Raw genomic sequence first — 16062 nt, 5'->3', positions numbered from 1 at the left:
AAACAGGAAAAAAATGGGGACAAGAAGCATGGGAATGTCCTCATGCTTAACTTCCCGAGCTAGGTAGAGCAGCAACACAAGAAGGAAACAACTCTCACAGTAGTGGAAGACATGCAACAAAATATCCAACTGTGTGCTTCTCCAAGAAATAGAAGGGAAAATTATCCGAAGAAATGCCAAGCATATAGAACAAATCGTTTAGGAGGAGAATACATTTGTAATTACAAGTTAATTTAGCTACCCTGCCGCCAGGAATAACTGGGAGCAGAAGGAAGCGATCAGTGCCATCTTCTCATTCCCTTGGGACCAGCCCGGGCTGGGTTTTCTTGGTGGAACACCTCCCTCCAGTGGTCAAAGGCAAGTGGTTTCCACAGAGCTCGGGCAGCTGGGGACCCGAGCTGGGGACAAGCAATTGTCCTTTCTCTTCCCAGCTCCACAGCAGGCTGAATGGAAACCAGCAGCGCCCTTCCCCACCCAGGAGCCATCTGGTCAGGGTTGGCAGTTTTGCCAGGAAGTGTAGCCCTCTGAATCGTGGAGTCCTGGGAAAGAAATACCACCCGATTAAAGCAGGGTGCTCTGGGAAACCAGCCAGGAAGGGGAGACTCCATATGACCAAGAATCAAGCTGTCCTCAAGCAAAGCCCGGGGCAGCCTAAAGGAACAAGTCATACTCACCGGTGAGACAGGTCACTGCAGCCTGCTGTGGCTCCAGGATCCATTTAAAGCCCCTCTTGCTCTGCACTCATCTGGTCAGGGCTCCTGAAATCTTGACTTAGACCAGTTGCCACCAGTGTTTGCTGGTAGCATCCCAGTACCTTCTCTGCAAACTTCATTCTGTTTCTTCAAACGTGTATGAGGACTTAGGTCATGCTTATTACTTCCTAAAGCAAGAGTGATAAAATTCATGAGCACACTGCCTCAGGTTCTTCTAAGCCATTTCAAATGTCCAGGTGCACCAATATGGTGCAGGATCTGAAGGAATTTTGAGACCTAGCTCATATTCACTTCTCAGCTGCTTAGCTGAGAAAAGCAAGAAGATTTATATATTTGATCTATCTACTTCTGAAGAGCTTTTCAATCAAGGCCAGCATGTGGTGACATAAACTACAAAAAATTACCATCTAGCTTTCTTCCTTCTCACAGTGGCAGGGCAGGGGCTAAGGAAACCTACTGAAGGAGAGTAGGAAAAATGATAGACTTGAGCTTGCAAGAGCTGTATGCACTTTGGGCATATCAGCAAGCTTGTATTTTATCAGAATTAGTCCCCAAGGCTTATGACTTCAAACAGTGCAGACTGCGCAGATTTGAAGCAACATCTTCAAATACTTAGCTTAGGAGATAGCAAGTAATTCAAGAACTACCACTCAGTCAAGCTCAGCTCAAAAGAGACCTACTTCATAAAACAAGACAAGGTTTACTTTAAAATACAGCCCAGAAAAATTGTCACCTCCCCCTGCCGGGCAGGATTTTTTCAGTCCACACTGATCTCACATATGTGTCTCAGACCTTTTGATACTTTGAATGAACACTGAGTGATCTGCATGTAAAGCAGAAAGGGGTGGAGAGGAAGCAAGGGGAAAACACTTCAATGCACAAGTCATAGGCAGAGATATATATTTTTTAGCAAAGTCTTTATTACAGAAATATTCACCCTCTAAACTTTTATATCTGTACATGCATTTCTTCCAGTAGGAAGATGTTGCTAAAAACAGACAAAAACAAAAAAGGAAATCCAGAATGGGCTCCTTTTTACTTGCTGCTCAGCATTGGCATCTGTAACCGAACAATGATCTTAGAAGAACACATTAGAGAATAGACTTTGTGTTACAAAAGCCAGCAAGCTTTACTGCTAAGAGTGCCTTCTGCTATAGCAAAGGTCAGCTTGAAGGATCTGTGCAGGAAGGGGCAGATATCTCAAAATTGAAAAGCCTTATGAGACCTCCATAAAAACCAGTTGCCCAGTCACTCTCCACAGTCATTGCTCTGTCCAAAGATGAGAACAAAGCAGGAACCCACTGCTGGGGCCCTCATCCCCTGCACCAGCCTTTCTTCCCAGAAGGAAAAACAAGTAGGTAGTGAAACCATCCCTTGGGGTTACCCCATCCTAGTGGGGTTATTACTACCTGCCCCACCCCTGACAGGAGACAGTCCTGGAACCACCTCTGTAAGGCAAAGGCTCTCTCACCAAGTACCTTGTAAGGGGTCCCTGGCAAGGACCATCCACTTACCTCCCATACAGCTTCCTGATGTCACAGTCACTGTGCCATGTGTAACAGCAGGAAATCTGCTGTGCCCAAGACACCTCTAAAAGTGAGGATCTGCACCCAGCTCTCTTATGTAAGCAGTTGGGGCAGCGTTTTCATGTGCATTTCCTACCTTCTTCTGGTCTACACCACTGGCTCAACAGTGCAAACAGCCTAGCCATTAGCACAGAAACCTGCAGCCTGCTGTCCTGGTTCAGGGCAAATTTGGGAGAAAACCTCCGAATTGCAACAACTGCAGAACCTGCTACTTATCTGCTGCAGTGATGGCACTTGAGGCAGAACTCAGGATTCAGCCATGGCTCCAGATCACAGTGGAGCCAGAAGAATGGACAACTGAAATAAAAGCAACTTATCTTTGCATCCCAGCTACAGAACCTACACTGGGCACTGATAGCAGTGATATTCCCAATACACAGCATCAGCAATCCAGTCAGATCCCTCCATACTCATATCTAAATCCACAGCTAACAAATTTTGTGTTCATAAAGGAGCAGGGGAAGAATCAAATTAATCGTGACCTCTATGAAGTTGGCAACTCAAGAATGCAAACAGCAGAGCCAGCCTGGGGCTGAGTCCACAGTATGCAGCAGTCTCTGAAGTAACCTCGAAGCTGACAGGAGCCAGCAAAGCAGAGCTAGGGGGAGAGGAAAAGAAAGAGGCAAATGGGAGAAACATGTAAGTGTCAAATCCAAAACCCAAGGGATCCATTCCAGAAGCAGCCAAGCACCAACACCACAATCTGCCAGGCCACACTAGGAATAAATAGGTAGGCTTGGCTCCCTCCTGGTGGCTTCTCATCATGCTCAAAGGGAAGAGCTCCACTGAAGGCAAGGCATAGCTGACTCCAAAAACAGGAGAAGCAAATGTGACAGCAGTACTCTGCATTTCAGATGAGAGCCAAGGCTGGAAGATGCATAGTAAGAGCTGAATCAGGTTAACTGCAAGGGATGAGAAGGCCTATAAAGCATGACTAGTTACCACCACAAGTCAGCGAAGCTACCAAAGCACTGGAATCTCAACAGAATGCATGGCTCATGGGACTTCAGAGGGGGAGGTGAAAAGCTGTGCAGAAGAACGAGGAGAAAACTTATTGTACGTTAGGCCCAGTGGGTTGTAGACTGAAGATATGAATAGTATTGTTTAACATGGAGCAGGCAGCAAAAGCATTGTCCCCTCAGGTTAATCAGTGTCTCATGTGACACGAGACAGTTTAAGTTCTGTTTCTTGAAGTAGAAATAATCCAGAGGCAGGATGCAGGTGGCCCAAGGGCCCTATTGTCAGAAGATCAGGCTGTGTTGCAGCTCTAACAGTTCTTAGCAGAGTGGTATCAGAAATGGGATGTCACAGGAATAATGGTCAATGGTTGGACAGTCTGGGTATGAGGCAGGAATGTTCTGTTTGCTCCTTTCTCTGTGGTGCCGTAACTCTGGAGTCAGCCAACTCAAGACTTGGGCACTTTGGTGTAGTCTTCGCTGTGTATGTTCTTGCAAAGCGAAATGGCCAGTATCATCCCCAGCAGCTGGAATAAGTATGAAGAATGGGAACAAAATCAGCAACCAGATAGATAAGGTGGGAAGAACAAGTGATACAGGGGAGCAGAATACAGTGAACATCTTTTAATGACACCATACAGGTGAACAGAGTTAGTCCACAATGCAAGGCAAATTCAGTAACTGAAATGATAAAAAATTTATCTTCATAAAGATGTAACTTCATCTGGAAACTATGTTATGAGCTTTTTAAGGCAACAAGTGGGATTTCATTAAAGAGGGACTTGGCTTGCCTCACTATTCTGGTGATGGAATTGCCAAAAGTCAGATACAGCAGGCAGAACCTCAAGTAGACAAGGCTTTGTTTGATTTTTAAGCCCATCAACAAAAGCCACAATTCAAAGGTCCAGGCAGACACAACCAAGACCTAGAAGTGCACTGCCATTAAGCCAGGTGTCTATTACTTGAGAAAACAGCTTTGCCTTTAAAAAAAGTCTCTGTGATAAGAAAGTATAGGTTCATGTCAGGAAATTACTTACCTCTATAACAGCAACACCAGTGCAAACCCCAAGAATGATACCCAGGTTGTCCTTCAGCCACTGCTCTACACCATCCATGCATCCCTAAAGAGACAATATGGCCACAAAGAAGTGAAGCATGTATCTAAGTATCTCAAAACTGAAAACCTGTATCATATCTTTGCATGCAGGAATTATCACAGGTACATGCCCTACCATGTTTCATGGAAGCTTTTGCAGAAAAGGGCAGGATCCCTGTCACCCTGTCCCCCCTTGCCCCAAATTCCACAGGTACTTCAAGCAATAAGGACGTGAAAGAACTGCTCTAAATTTTCAGGGGAACAAAGACAAGGCAGCTTCAGTGGAGGCTTCACAGGGCCCAAACATGCCCACTCACCTGCTCATGAACAGGCCAGTCAGCATATGTTGCAGTGCCATTGACAGGCTCTTCCAGATTACAGAAACCTCTTCCTTCCACTAAGTCCTTAGTCCTATTGGAGCAGGAGCACGGATACTCAGTATTGCTTTTGTTCCTAAGAATCTCATTATTTTCCCATTCCTTTGCTCCAGTCCAGCCACAGCAGGCAATCTAATAATGGGAGAGAGATCATTACATTCTTACACTTTGCACTGTCAAGATAACTGCACATGAAAATAGGCAGGTAGAAGTACTCAGGTGGTTTCTGTGCATCAACAACAGTCAGGCCATACAGTTTGCGTGAATTACCCACACTAAACACCACCCTGGTTACTTACGGATAGAGCTGTCCAGAAGACAGGGACATTATTTCCTACTAAAGAGCCACTCTGCTAGCAAAACAAGGAGTTAAAGGGCCCTGGATGCCAGCTGTGGCCCCAGGGACAGCAGCAGTCACCGCACGGTGGCGTCCCCATGCCACCAAGCCCCAGCGCACCACTGCGTGCCAGCGCCCGCCTGGGTGCAGCACGGACCAGCCGGAACACGGGATAGGGAAAATTTTCCATCCAAAGAAACGTTTACATTCCTATAGTGCCACGTGATAAAACTGTATTTGCTGAAGGGAAAAGCACATCGGGAAGTCTAGCAAGGAGTAAGAGCCTAAGCATGGATCCCAGTGCTTGCCCAGAAGTACAGAGCAGAAAGGCTGTCTATGTCAAGGTCGAAGTTTAGGGAAAATCCGTCTCTGCTCAGAAAGGAAAAGTAATGTTTCTGCTATAATAGACAGGAGCTACAAACAGCTGAACATCCACATCAGGACAAGCATTTGGCTTCCAAAAGAGTGCTGTGAAGACACAAGCTCCAGAAGGAACTACATCTCCCTCACAAGAGGTTTGGACTTTAACTCCGTTTACAGAACCCCACCCTCTTTCAAACGCTAACTCCAGTGTGTGAGATGAAGTAGACTCCTAACACTCAATTTCTCCAGCTCTGCAAAATCTTTTTCTTCTATCCCTACATAAAAGAAGGGCTCAAGCAGTAGCCTCTCTCCACAACAGGATTAGGCTTGAGTTCACTACCAAGGAGTCACAACTAGAGTGACAAAACATACATAAATCATTCTCCAAGGAGGAGAAATACTGCAGGTCAGTGTTCTGCAGACCAAAGAACAGACAGAAGACAAATGCTGTTACTTGTACTTACTACACATCAGTCCCATGCAGGGCATGTATTTAACCACAACAGCCAGCCAGCTCTCAAGCTTGTGGTTTGGCAGAAAACAACTGTCATGACTCCAGTGTGCTTGAATATTCTCTAGCTGCTCAAGTGCTGACCCTGATGCTAAAACAGAAACCATGGGCAGTTGGATGGCTCCCAAGAACACTGATACTTGCAGAAGAACCATCACAATAAGCAAGCAACATGCACCCAGCAGTAAGGCAGATGGTGCTGCTGACTTGTCTGGCAATAAACTAGGGACTTTTTACTACAAAAATCATGTGCAAAATGTTTTTCACACATGTTAGTATTCAGGAGGCCCAACAGACAAAGAGAAGTGTTTGAGTGCCATTTGATAGGCTGGATACATTAGGCCATGTAACCAACACTAGCTAGTTCTAACACCCAGCATGCAGGAATGGTTCAGGGTCCAATGTAGAAGCAGCAAGCAAGACCATTTTCTAATCTGCAGGCACCAAACCTCACAGGTCACTCTGTAGATCAGCCAGATCGATGTGCAATAGCTGTTTCTCTGTTCTCAGTCTAGCTTTAAAGGTCATTGACTGCATTGACAAACAGCACCATCTGCCTCTTGTTGCCCCCCACAACTCACCTGTGTCTGCACATAGTCCCATGCATCTTGCAAGTTCCTCTTATCTTCATCCGAAGGGTCATAATTTTCAATCAGACCTACAACTATGTCAGACAACTCAACCTTCAACTGTCAAGAAAAAAAAAGGCAGGAGAGTTAGATTGTCAATTCCTGTAGCCTTCTCTTTGGTGTTTCAGATACATATATAAAACTACAGTCTCTCATAAAAGCTGACTGCAAACAGTTAAGAACTACAAATAAGGACAGCAGCTTTGCTGATGCAACAGCCAAAGCACCAGCAAGTCCCTGCCCAGACACAGGGAAAGCCTACAAACCTGATGAGAAATAAGGAAACAGAACTGGATATGGTTATCCTGCTAAGACACAGGCTGGACAGCTAACTGCCTGTCCCAGACAAGTCAGATGTGCAAGGTAAGTGCAAGCTGAAGAATAATATTGCCTTAAGAACTCACAGGTTACATGTTTCTAACTTGGTACTGCAGGTGAGACCCTGGTCCAGAACCTCTGCCACTGCAGATCTCCACTGCTCAGGGAATATGTGAGCCACTCTGCTCATGAATGCAGACGGGTTTTCTGATATACAGCAGATGGAAACTTACCTTTTTCACAAGGTGTTGATCTACCTCTCCCCAAACTCCCACAACTGCTTTTTCTATATTAAAACAGGAAGTATTACAACTGCTAATTACCTAAACTGCTCATTAACAGTCTTATCACAAAGTTCAGGTGTATCAAATCATCCCTTCACCACCGTTCCTTTTCCAGAGATATTTACAACACCCTTCAGTTTGATGAGAGGTGCAAGCTACCACCTGGCAGACTCCTTCACCCTCTTCCTCCCACCTCCTTCAAAAGCTCTTCTTAACCAGCCTATACATGAGGACTGCTAAGGACAGACCCAGATTCACAAGAGATTGGAGAAAAGTGCCATCAGACTGCCTGAGGGATAGGATAGAGATACATCAGCCTAAGCACTAGGATGTTCCCATCCCACATATTACCTTTTTGACTGTGGTGCTACAGCATATTTCAAATCAGTGGAAATGGGTTTTCTCTTTTCTACTCCTATCAAGCACTTTCAATGACCACGGCAAATACCAGGACACTCAGCAAGGGGAAGCATTGACTCCTGTTGAGAGAAGCTTCTCTACATCAGCAACTCTTCTTCCTAGGAAAACTGCAGCTAAGTTCACTGGGATCAGCTATGTCAGGCCAGACAGATGGGAGCTGCATGATCTTTCTTCTCATGATGTCTATCTCTTCCCCTTTTAATTACTTCACTTCCCCTTTTCCTTCCCTTCAAATCAAGGCAACCTGACCTGGTTCTCACTAATGAGATTGGCCTTGGCTGCTGCCATAAGCCTTATCAGTTACTGAACCTCTGTGTTCCCACCCTGACCCCTCCTGCACACTGCTGCTCCACATGCAGAGGGAGGCAAGGAGAGCTGGGTTTGTTTTCCTACCTGGGCCCATCTAGCCCCTTAGCTATTGGGTCAGATGGAGCCTAGTGTCACTTCTGCAAGAATCCCAGGATCCCACCACAAGCAGACAGGACCCGAACCTGATGTCCCAAATCAGCTACATAGGGTAACTGTATATCTGCTCTGCCCTTATTCTTACAAAAGAATAGGCAAGAAGTCTTGCAAACAGTTATTGTTTCAAAAAGTGAGGCGTTTCAAATTAAAGGAAAAAAAATCAGGCATTCCTAGGTGTTTCAGCAAGCAATCTGAGAATGGGGGAATATTATACAAACAGTGGCACAGCTCTGGAGCCACACAGGCAGCTTGCTTGTGGGTTTAACCCACAGAGCAGCCCAAAGGGAAAACACAGGCATCTGCAACTGCTCACCCTTAAGCAGCTGGCAGAGGAAAACTGAAAGAGCAACAAGCTAGAAAGGCACACGGAACAAGTAGGCTTTCAACATCCTAACCATCTTCACCCATTTAAAGCTATCAGGACTTAGTACTGTGTGAGACATGAATGCTTCAGGAAATTGAGACCCTTGCTTTCAGGGCTTCTTGCTCCTTCCCAGCTCTAGCAAGCCCAGAGTCAGAAGGCACAATCCCACCACCTCAAAGCAGGGGCACTTAGATCCCAGGCACCAAAGCCACATCTCAGTGCCAGCAAGGCTGTCACTCTCCCCATCACATGGGCCACTGAAAAGGGAGATGGGGAAAGCTGAATGCCAGAGGCAAGAGCAGGTCTTTGATCACACAGTGGATTGTGCAGGCTTCTTCCCCTATCAGACACTGTCTGTCATCTATCCTGTCCATGTCAGACGCAAGCTAGATCCTTCCCTCAGCATTTCTTAACATCTAGCCTGCACACAAAAGCGGGCTCAAAAAATTAGGAGGGAGCTCTCCTCTGCCTTGTCACTTCAGATTCTGCAACTAATGCATAGTCCATAGCCCAGACAAGTCACTGCACGCAATCACACAGGCCTGTTTGCTGCAAACAATAGCTAGCAAGTAGGGCTATTCCCAAAACACCACCATTCTCCTTTATTCAAGGCACTTTAGAGCCAAGCTGCACAGAACTGTGTGAACTAGGCCAAGAGCGAACTTGCCCAGGCTCTCACATTTTTAGGGGCTTGTGATCCACTAGATGTAGGTTAATGAACATTCAGTTCACAAAGCAGAATATCATTTGTAGCATTTGTGGTATTATTTTGTTGTCCATAAAAAAACCCACCCCACAGTTTCAGACACCAACAAATGTAGGGAAACGAATGTTGCATCAACATCCTCCCAGAAAGTACTGGGCAATTCCAGTCTGAAGGGGCATTCCTCTAACAATGCCCATGGGAGAGGCAAAGCAGCAGCCTTCCTGTCAGAGGCTCAGCCCATTCCAGTTATACTAACTATTTCAGTATACTTCCATTTGTCAGTGTGGGGGAGGATTTTGACACCAGAAAGGAACAGATATCCAACAACAACTTCAAGAAATAAATACTTCAGTTACAAGTGAAGGAGTGAGTATCACCTTGCTACATTCTGGATGCAAAATCCTTTCCTTCACTCTTGTTATTCCTTGTTTTATATCTAACCAAGTTCCTGAAGTCAGAAAGAAATAAACACAAAGAACACAATAGATATCTAGGGACTGGCTGTTGAGCAGTTTCAGTGTGCCTCACTGTGCTCCAGGCTGCCCTGGGATGACGTACAGCCAGCGAAGCAGAGCGACTTGCACAGCAGCACTGAAGTGCAGCCCCAAACCACTGTGCTGGAGGTTTCAGCCAAGACCTTCCTCAAACAGTTTTTCTTTGTGCTCTAGGGCAGGTACTTTGGAGGATCCCTGAAACAGAATGGTTCTAGAAGAGTTTTTCCATTAATTTTGTTCATTAGGGACTGAACAGGAGCATCTGCTCAAAGCCCAGCTTCCCTGACCATTCTCCCAGATATCTAAAAGTGATGATCTCAGTCACACCGGCTCCAGCAGCTGTGCAAAACAACCCCCAGCACTTTTAAACTCTCCCTGGTCTGATGAGGTTTAAATGAAAAGCTACAGCTTAAAAGCTAGAGTAAATTGGCAGCTGGAGGAGAAATGCTTACAGAGGTACAGAATTTCCTGATCTGAAGTCACATTTCCCCATCGCAGGGGAATGCCCATCCCCACACCTCTCTATCTGCATTAGTCAGAGCTCTTTGTTGAGAATCATCTTTACATACCAGTTTTAGTCACTGTTTTAGTTTCTCCTTCAGGTTCTGCAAGCTACAGTCCCACCACATTTGGTAAGGAACCCAGCCAACAGCTGCTCACAGTCACCACAGCACAAAGCTCACATCAGTTATGCTGGTGGCAGGCACCTTCCCCCTGCCCCCAGACTTCTCTACCAGCCTCCATCCATAGCTTCCTCAACGTTTCTGCTTTCTGTAGCCATCTAGCTAAAGAGTTGGCTTAGGAGAGGCGAGCACAGCCATACAGTGGTACATACAGTCATGCAGCAAAGGACAGGGTTACCCACAACTTGTACCAGAAGCCAGTAGTGACCCCACAGCTATAACTTGTTCCCACTGCATAAATGTGGCTCCCAGTTTAGCTGTCAATTAGTGCCTGATTAGGCACTGCCTTGGCCAGGGAACCTATAGCCATGATCAACTGTTGCAGTGCACTTAAGTAGCTCAAAAATTATTCCCTTGTACACTACAAAGCATGAGGAGCTCTAGAAGCACGCACTGTGAAACTGCCTTCCTGACAAAGGGATCCACTTCAAAATATTCAACCACTTGGCTTTAAACTCCAGCTGCAGAACAGGAACCATCAGATACTCGGGCTTGCCCCTGGGGAAGGAAGACAGCTCTTCCAAGAAGAGTTCTACACACAGATGCAGAAAGACTGAAAGGACAGAACAAGATAGCACAAGGAGGAAGACCAGTCAGAAAAGCTCTCAGGCTGGTAACTCCCCAAGGCACCAGTGATGGCAACATGATAGTAACCACCACTACCACATGCCCAAATAGCTATCTACAGCAGGATCAAGAGCAGGTGTGGTCTAAAGCATTTTAGGATTTTTCGCTGTTCCCATTACCCAAAAATAAAGCCTGCATACCAAATAAAGCTTCATAATCCTAGAGAAAGCAGCACTATTGAGGCAGATACAGAAAAATCAAACAGCAAAGCTATTGAGCTTGGGTAGAGAAAAGGAGAATTGAATTATGCCTGCTAACAGTATAGCTCAGTTTGGAAGAAAGAATTTCTAAGTACCACTCTTCTCCCAAGCCAAGACCAAGGAAAAGACACGCAGTAATAAAGACATACCGTTTCTTTCTGGAAGTAGATGACCAGTGCAGCAGCAATCTGAGCTATGAGGATTATCATCAGGCAGGTGAAGTACTGGAAACAAAAAACAATGGGTGATCAGTCTTTAGAAAGGTCAGTACATAAAAGTTAATAAAATTTCATATACAAGAGAAATCACAATGTTGAGCTAACATCTTTTTGCCTGCAGACAAACTCTGCTATCAACAATGCTTTCCCAGGAAAAGGCTGGGACCAACATCAGACCAGTGCACCTCAGCAATTCTTCCATTAGGCCATCTGAAAGACTTCAGGGGGAAAAAGGTTTACAAGCACTCTCTGCATGTGTTGTCCCAAATGGGACTCTCTCCCCAACATCCATTCCCAGACCATTCTGGCCTCAGTCAATCGGTTGGACTCTGCCTACCCCTAGTCTCAACAGAAAAAGTAGTCAATTTTACAAACCTAATTTTTAATTTATTTTTTTTAATCAATTACCTTTTTAAAAAATTCTATTTAATTTGTTTGAGGATCTAAATTTAAGATTCACCAGAAAACTGCTGAGGTTACTTTTAAATGGTTGCAGCTACTACTGCTAGATGAGGAGATGCTCCTAATACCAGGACACACAATGCGTGCCATGTTTGGTTTCCAATACATATGTGTTCTGAATAAGATAGAGTCAAGTAGCAGGCTGAGGTATATGAAGCTGGTATCATCTCACCCATCATGGACAGAAAGCTTCCTATAGATGAATTGTCTGAAGAGAGGTCCTGACGTATAGGACATTCCTAGCTGGGTCTCCCTCGACTCTTGCACTTTCCACAGATGTGACGTAACAGGACACTGTCACACTCTTTTCTTTCTCTGCCCTTGGAACTTGCTCTTCCACCACTGGGAGCACAGTACCAACTGGGAAGTCAGGGTGAGGGGGACAGGGTACACCTCTCAGTTGGCAGTCCTTGACCCACTGTGTGCAGAAAGTGTCCATGACATCCTCTCTCATTCACAGTTCTGAGCTCATTATCAGTAATGTCTGAGGAGCTCTGCTGCAGTCTGCTGACTGCTGGAGAATTTAATGTGTACAAATTAAGAACTAGATCTAAGTTGACCTAGCAGAAATAATACCCCCAGGAGACCAAAGCCCCATCTACAATCCAACAGATATTTTGCAGGAGAGGTATTAAAGGTTGGCTCCAAAACAGGCATGAATACTCTCACCAGACCCAAGAGACATCGGATTTCATTGACGGCTCCAAGACAGCCCAGGAACCCCATTAGCATGGTGAGCGCCCCAACACCAATGAGGATGTATGCACCAGTCTTCAGGGAGGGAGATGACATCTCTGTAGGAGCCAGCAGAGGGAACAACATTAGCTACTGACAAAAAAATATGTCTGCCATCACCATTTATAGAGCTGTCCCCATATCTACTGATAATTGTCTTTGTCTGCTCCAAAGGGACTGCACAGATGTGTGCCGAAGATGGCCACAGATAGGTGCTTCTGGTTGTCTTTTGATGAAGGCAGACTTAAAAGCCATCCTGCAGGTCTCCAGAGTCTGAAGGACTCAAGGTGACTCCAAACAAACAAACCTTGTTTGGAGAAAGTTATCTCCTTACTGGAATTTTACTCCCTCATGAATGTACTTCAAGTAACAGTAATATAAAAGATGATCTACTCGATAACTACTGTCTATTTACTTCAATTTCCTTTGTTTCTTCAGGAAAGCTTTCTGCCAAGTCTAAACCCCCTTTTTGGATAGCCTTTTCACTTTAATGCAATATTCCTTGATGTAACCATTCTGTTTTCACTTATCCACTTACAGTCAACACTGGGACAAACTAACTCTGTGGAGTGAAACATGCAACAAGCTACAGCTAGTGTTGAGCACAGATGATGTGGCAGGTTACTCAGCAAGTCTGCATTGAATGGCTTGTGGCCAGGCACTTACCACAGGCTGTTGCAGCACCCACCCACCCCCTGCAAACAGATGCTATTCCATAAAAAAAAAGATATAATACCCAAAAAGCTACTTTTACAAATCTTCCTAGATCTCCCCTTTTATTGTCTTTAATGTCTGCACTTTTGAATGCTCAACAGTTTTTCAACCAAGTTTAGGTCAGATTATTTCAGACATGCTGGTGATGTCAGCCCTCTCCCCATAGCATTCAGTACTGCAAGCAACAGAATTAAAATTCTTACATTTGAGTTGGTCAGCAGACTATTTCTTGCAGAATAGGATTGGAGAGGGCAATCATTACAGCACAAAAATTGAAGAGATACTCTATCTAGAAACAATAACTAGAAACCTCATTTATCATTAAGAGACATTCCTATATCTGCTAGCAACAGACTGTAGGGGAATTCTGGATGTCCAGCGATTAATGAAAATAACATTTTTAGAGCTCTGGATTTAGTTTCCTGAGCTAAGCAAGTCTCAGGAGGCAAACTTCCTCTGAGCTCCTTCTGAAATATGTTAAAGAGAATAATCAAGCCCAGACTGATACTCTCCCCACTAATATATACTTCCCCCTGCTTCTGATACCTGGCACAAGCCACCAGCTTCCAAACTTTTTTCCCTAAACCATGCTGAACAGAGGGAAAGTTCAATTATCAAGAAGTGAAGCAGGTCCATTTGCCACACAGGTCACTTCAGCCTTGATTAATTTCCAGGCCAGACTCTCCCTGACTGGACACATGCCACAAACCCCAGGATCCTGCTTCCTCACCAGTCCTGTGACTCTTGCTGTGCAGGTTACGTGCTGATACTGCCAAGCATTTACTGAAGCAGCAGCCTTACAGGAATGATCTCCACAAATCTACCCTACTCCCTCCCTCAAGATCAGCTCAGCTATCATGCAAGTCAGTGCTCGAGTGCTCAGGCTGCAGCACCTCCACAGTGCCAGAAAGCAGTTGCATCATCAAATTCCCATCAGAAGAAAGAAAAAGGTACTTCCAACTCAAAAGCCCCTTGGAGAACTGACAGTGTCAGAGGACAGCAGCCACACTTGCAGTTCTCATCTGCAATAGTGTTGTCTTGCAAGAGAAGGCTCTGAGGGCATTCAACTCCTCCTTGTTTGCCGTCACTCCGTGTTTTTCCCTGCGCTGGGCAGGCAGCCAAGCAAGTACAACAGGCTCCTTTGGCAGCAGCTGGGGTGCCCTCCCTGATGCCTAGGTTACTAAAGCAGAGGGAAAGAGGGGCAAGGCATGGGAAAGGAAGTGAGGGGGCAGGGAGAGAGCTGATACTGGAAATCTCCAGGAAGGAAATTAAGTTCTTAAATGCTCTGTTAGAAGAGATTCCAAGTAAATGGGAAGAAGCAGAGCCAAGTTCTCCTGCCAAAAGTGGCTTTAACACCCATCAACCTGAGGGAATCAGCTGCTGACCCACAGGTACTCAAGCACACCTCAGACTGTGAGGGGTATTGCAAACAGCCAGGCCATGACAGGCTCCTTTTATTGTATTGTTTCTGCTCATGCCCCCACCTTATTAACCAACATCCCTTGCTGCGCTTCTTGACCTTCTAGTACTGCAGTAGTAAGCACAAAAGCAGAGTAAGGAGCAGCATCTGCATGTGTGGTATTAGCAGGGCTGTCTTCGCCATCCAGCACCTTTCAAACCAGGCCAGAGTGCTCAGCAGGACTTGTGAGATAAAGCCCTTTGCAGAATCAGCGTAGCTGGGAACATTAGTGTTCATTCCCCACATGCACACAGCCCTCCTGCACTGTCTGAGGCTGGTGCCCAACCCAGCAATTCTGGAGGTAGTGACAACCAGAGCCAGCAAGCAGAAAAGTTTGAAATGGTTCTAAGAAAAAGCTCAAAGGAAGTAGAGCTTGTGAAAGATGGAACTGAGATACTCATTTGATCAAAGTCCACTTATAGTCCTCTGAAGCTCAGACTCTACTAAGACAGCTCATTTTTTTTGTTTTTTGCAGAAAGCAGACCTTCTGTTAAGACTCAAGCCAAAGTTTGTGGCTGGCTTTAGGGAAAGGAAGCTAAGTCCCTTGCACAATACAGAACACCTCTGACACCCAGGGTAAGTCTCATCAAGTGTATACAAGAGTATGTTTTAGAAGTCAAAGCATTTCACACACCTACAGCCCCCAAATCTGCATCCTCTACTGCTTAGGAACAAACATACCATCTCCTTCCAAAGTAAATGAAGCATCAATAAAACCAGGTACTTACTCTCCTTGGCATTTAAACCATTTAAATTGAAATAGATCATTACAGGAAGAAAGCAGTGGAGAACTCGCACAGCAAAACTGCATTAAGGCACTGGGGGCCTTTGCACATGATGGTAATTAGGAAATCATTGTGCAGACACAGAGCATGCAATGAAAATAGGATGAAATACTAGCCCCTGTGTTTAAGATGGCACATTTGGATTGTTGGTTGAAGAAGCAGTAGTCTCACTCAGTCTGGCCCTGGTGTTTCAATCCACAAGACTAAGAGGAATGCTGTGTCTCCAGGGTTGTTCCCTTTCACCGTGTCCCTGATAACAATCCCATCTTGCTAAACAACATGTTACTACTCAGGCCACAGACTATGCACAAAAGTATTGCTATTCCTAGATTACACCATGGTCAAACACAGCCCCAGAACAGAGTCAATTTAGAAAAAGAAGGAAGATGAAGAAACACAGTCTTACGTAGAACTGCAATGAAACTTGTTTTGTCGGCCAGAATCCATATTCCAAACCCCAGGATCACAGCACCCAGAATCTGAAAGAGCAAGAACAAAACATACACAACTTGTGTAAGTTATAAGCTTAGATAAATAAGAAGAGGCAGCCACTATTTTCC

General features: G+C 45.2%; 1 protein-coding gene across 3 annotated transcripts in view; it reads right to left on the bottom strand.

Annotated features, from left to right (window-relative positions):
• Positions 1 to 1611: 1611 nt before the first annotated feature.
• The window catches only part of CD82 (CD82 molecule), a 39248-nt gene continuing 24797 nt past the window's right edge, over positions 1612 to 16062 (bottom strand). For all 3 annotated transcript variants that reach the window (XM_014252183.2, XM_005522411.3, XM_014252182.2), the window contains exons 3-9: positions 15909 to 15981; positions 12479 to 12603; positions 11279 to 11353; positions 6521 to 6628; positions 4669 to 4860; positions 4293 to 4376; positions 1612 to 3782 (exon numbers count right to left, since the gene is read on the bottom strand). In XM_014252183.2, coding sequence (XP_014107658.1) covers positions 3705 to 3782; positions 4293 to 4376; positions 4669 to 4860; positions 6521 to 6628; positions 11279 to 11353; positions 12479 to 12603; positions 15909 to 15981 — 735 coding nt within the window. In that variant the 3' untranslated portion in view covers positions 1612 to 3704. The remainder of the gene's footprint in view (positions 3783 to 4292; positions 4377 to 4668; positions 4861 to 6520; positions 6629 to 11278; positions 11354 to 12478; positions 12604 to 15908; positions 15982 to 16062) is intronic.

The sequence above is a fragment of the Pseudopodoces humilis genome, chromosome 7 (assembly GCF_049639895.1).
Source record: "Pseudopodoces humilis isolate 2021_Gansu_Grassland_sample_001 chromosome 7, ASM4963989v1, whole genome shotgun sequence".
Lineage (NCBI taxonomy): Eukaryota > Metazoa > Chordata > Aves > Passeriformes > Paridae > Pseudopodoces > Pseudopodoces humilis.
This window is presented reverse-complemented; position numbering and strand designations above follow the sequence as displayed.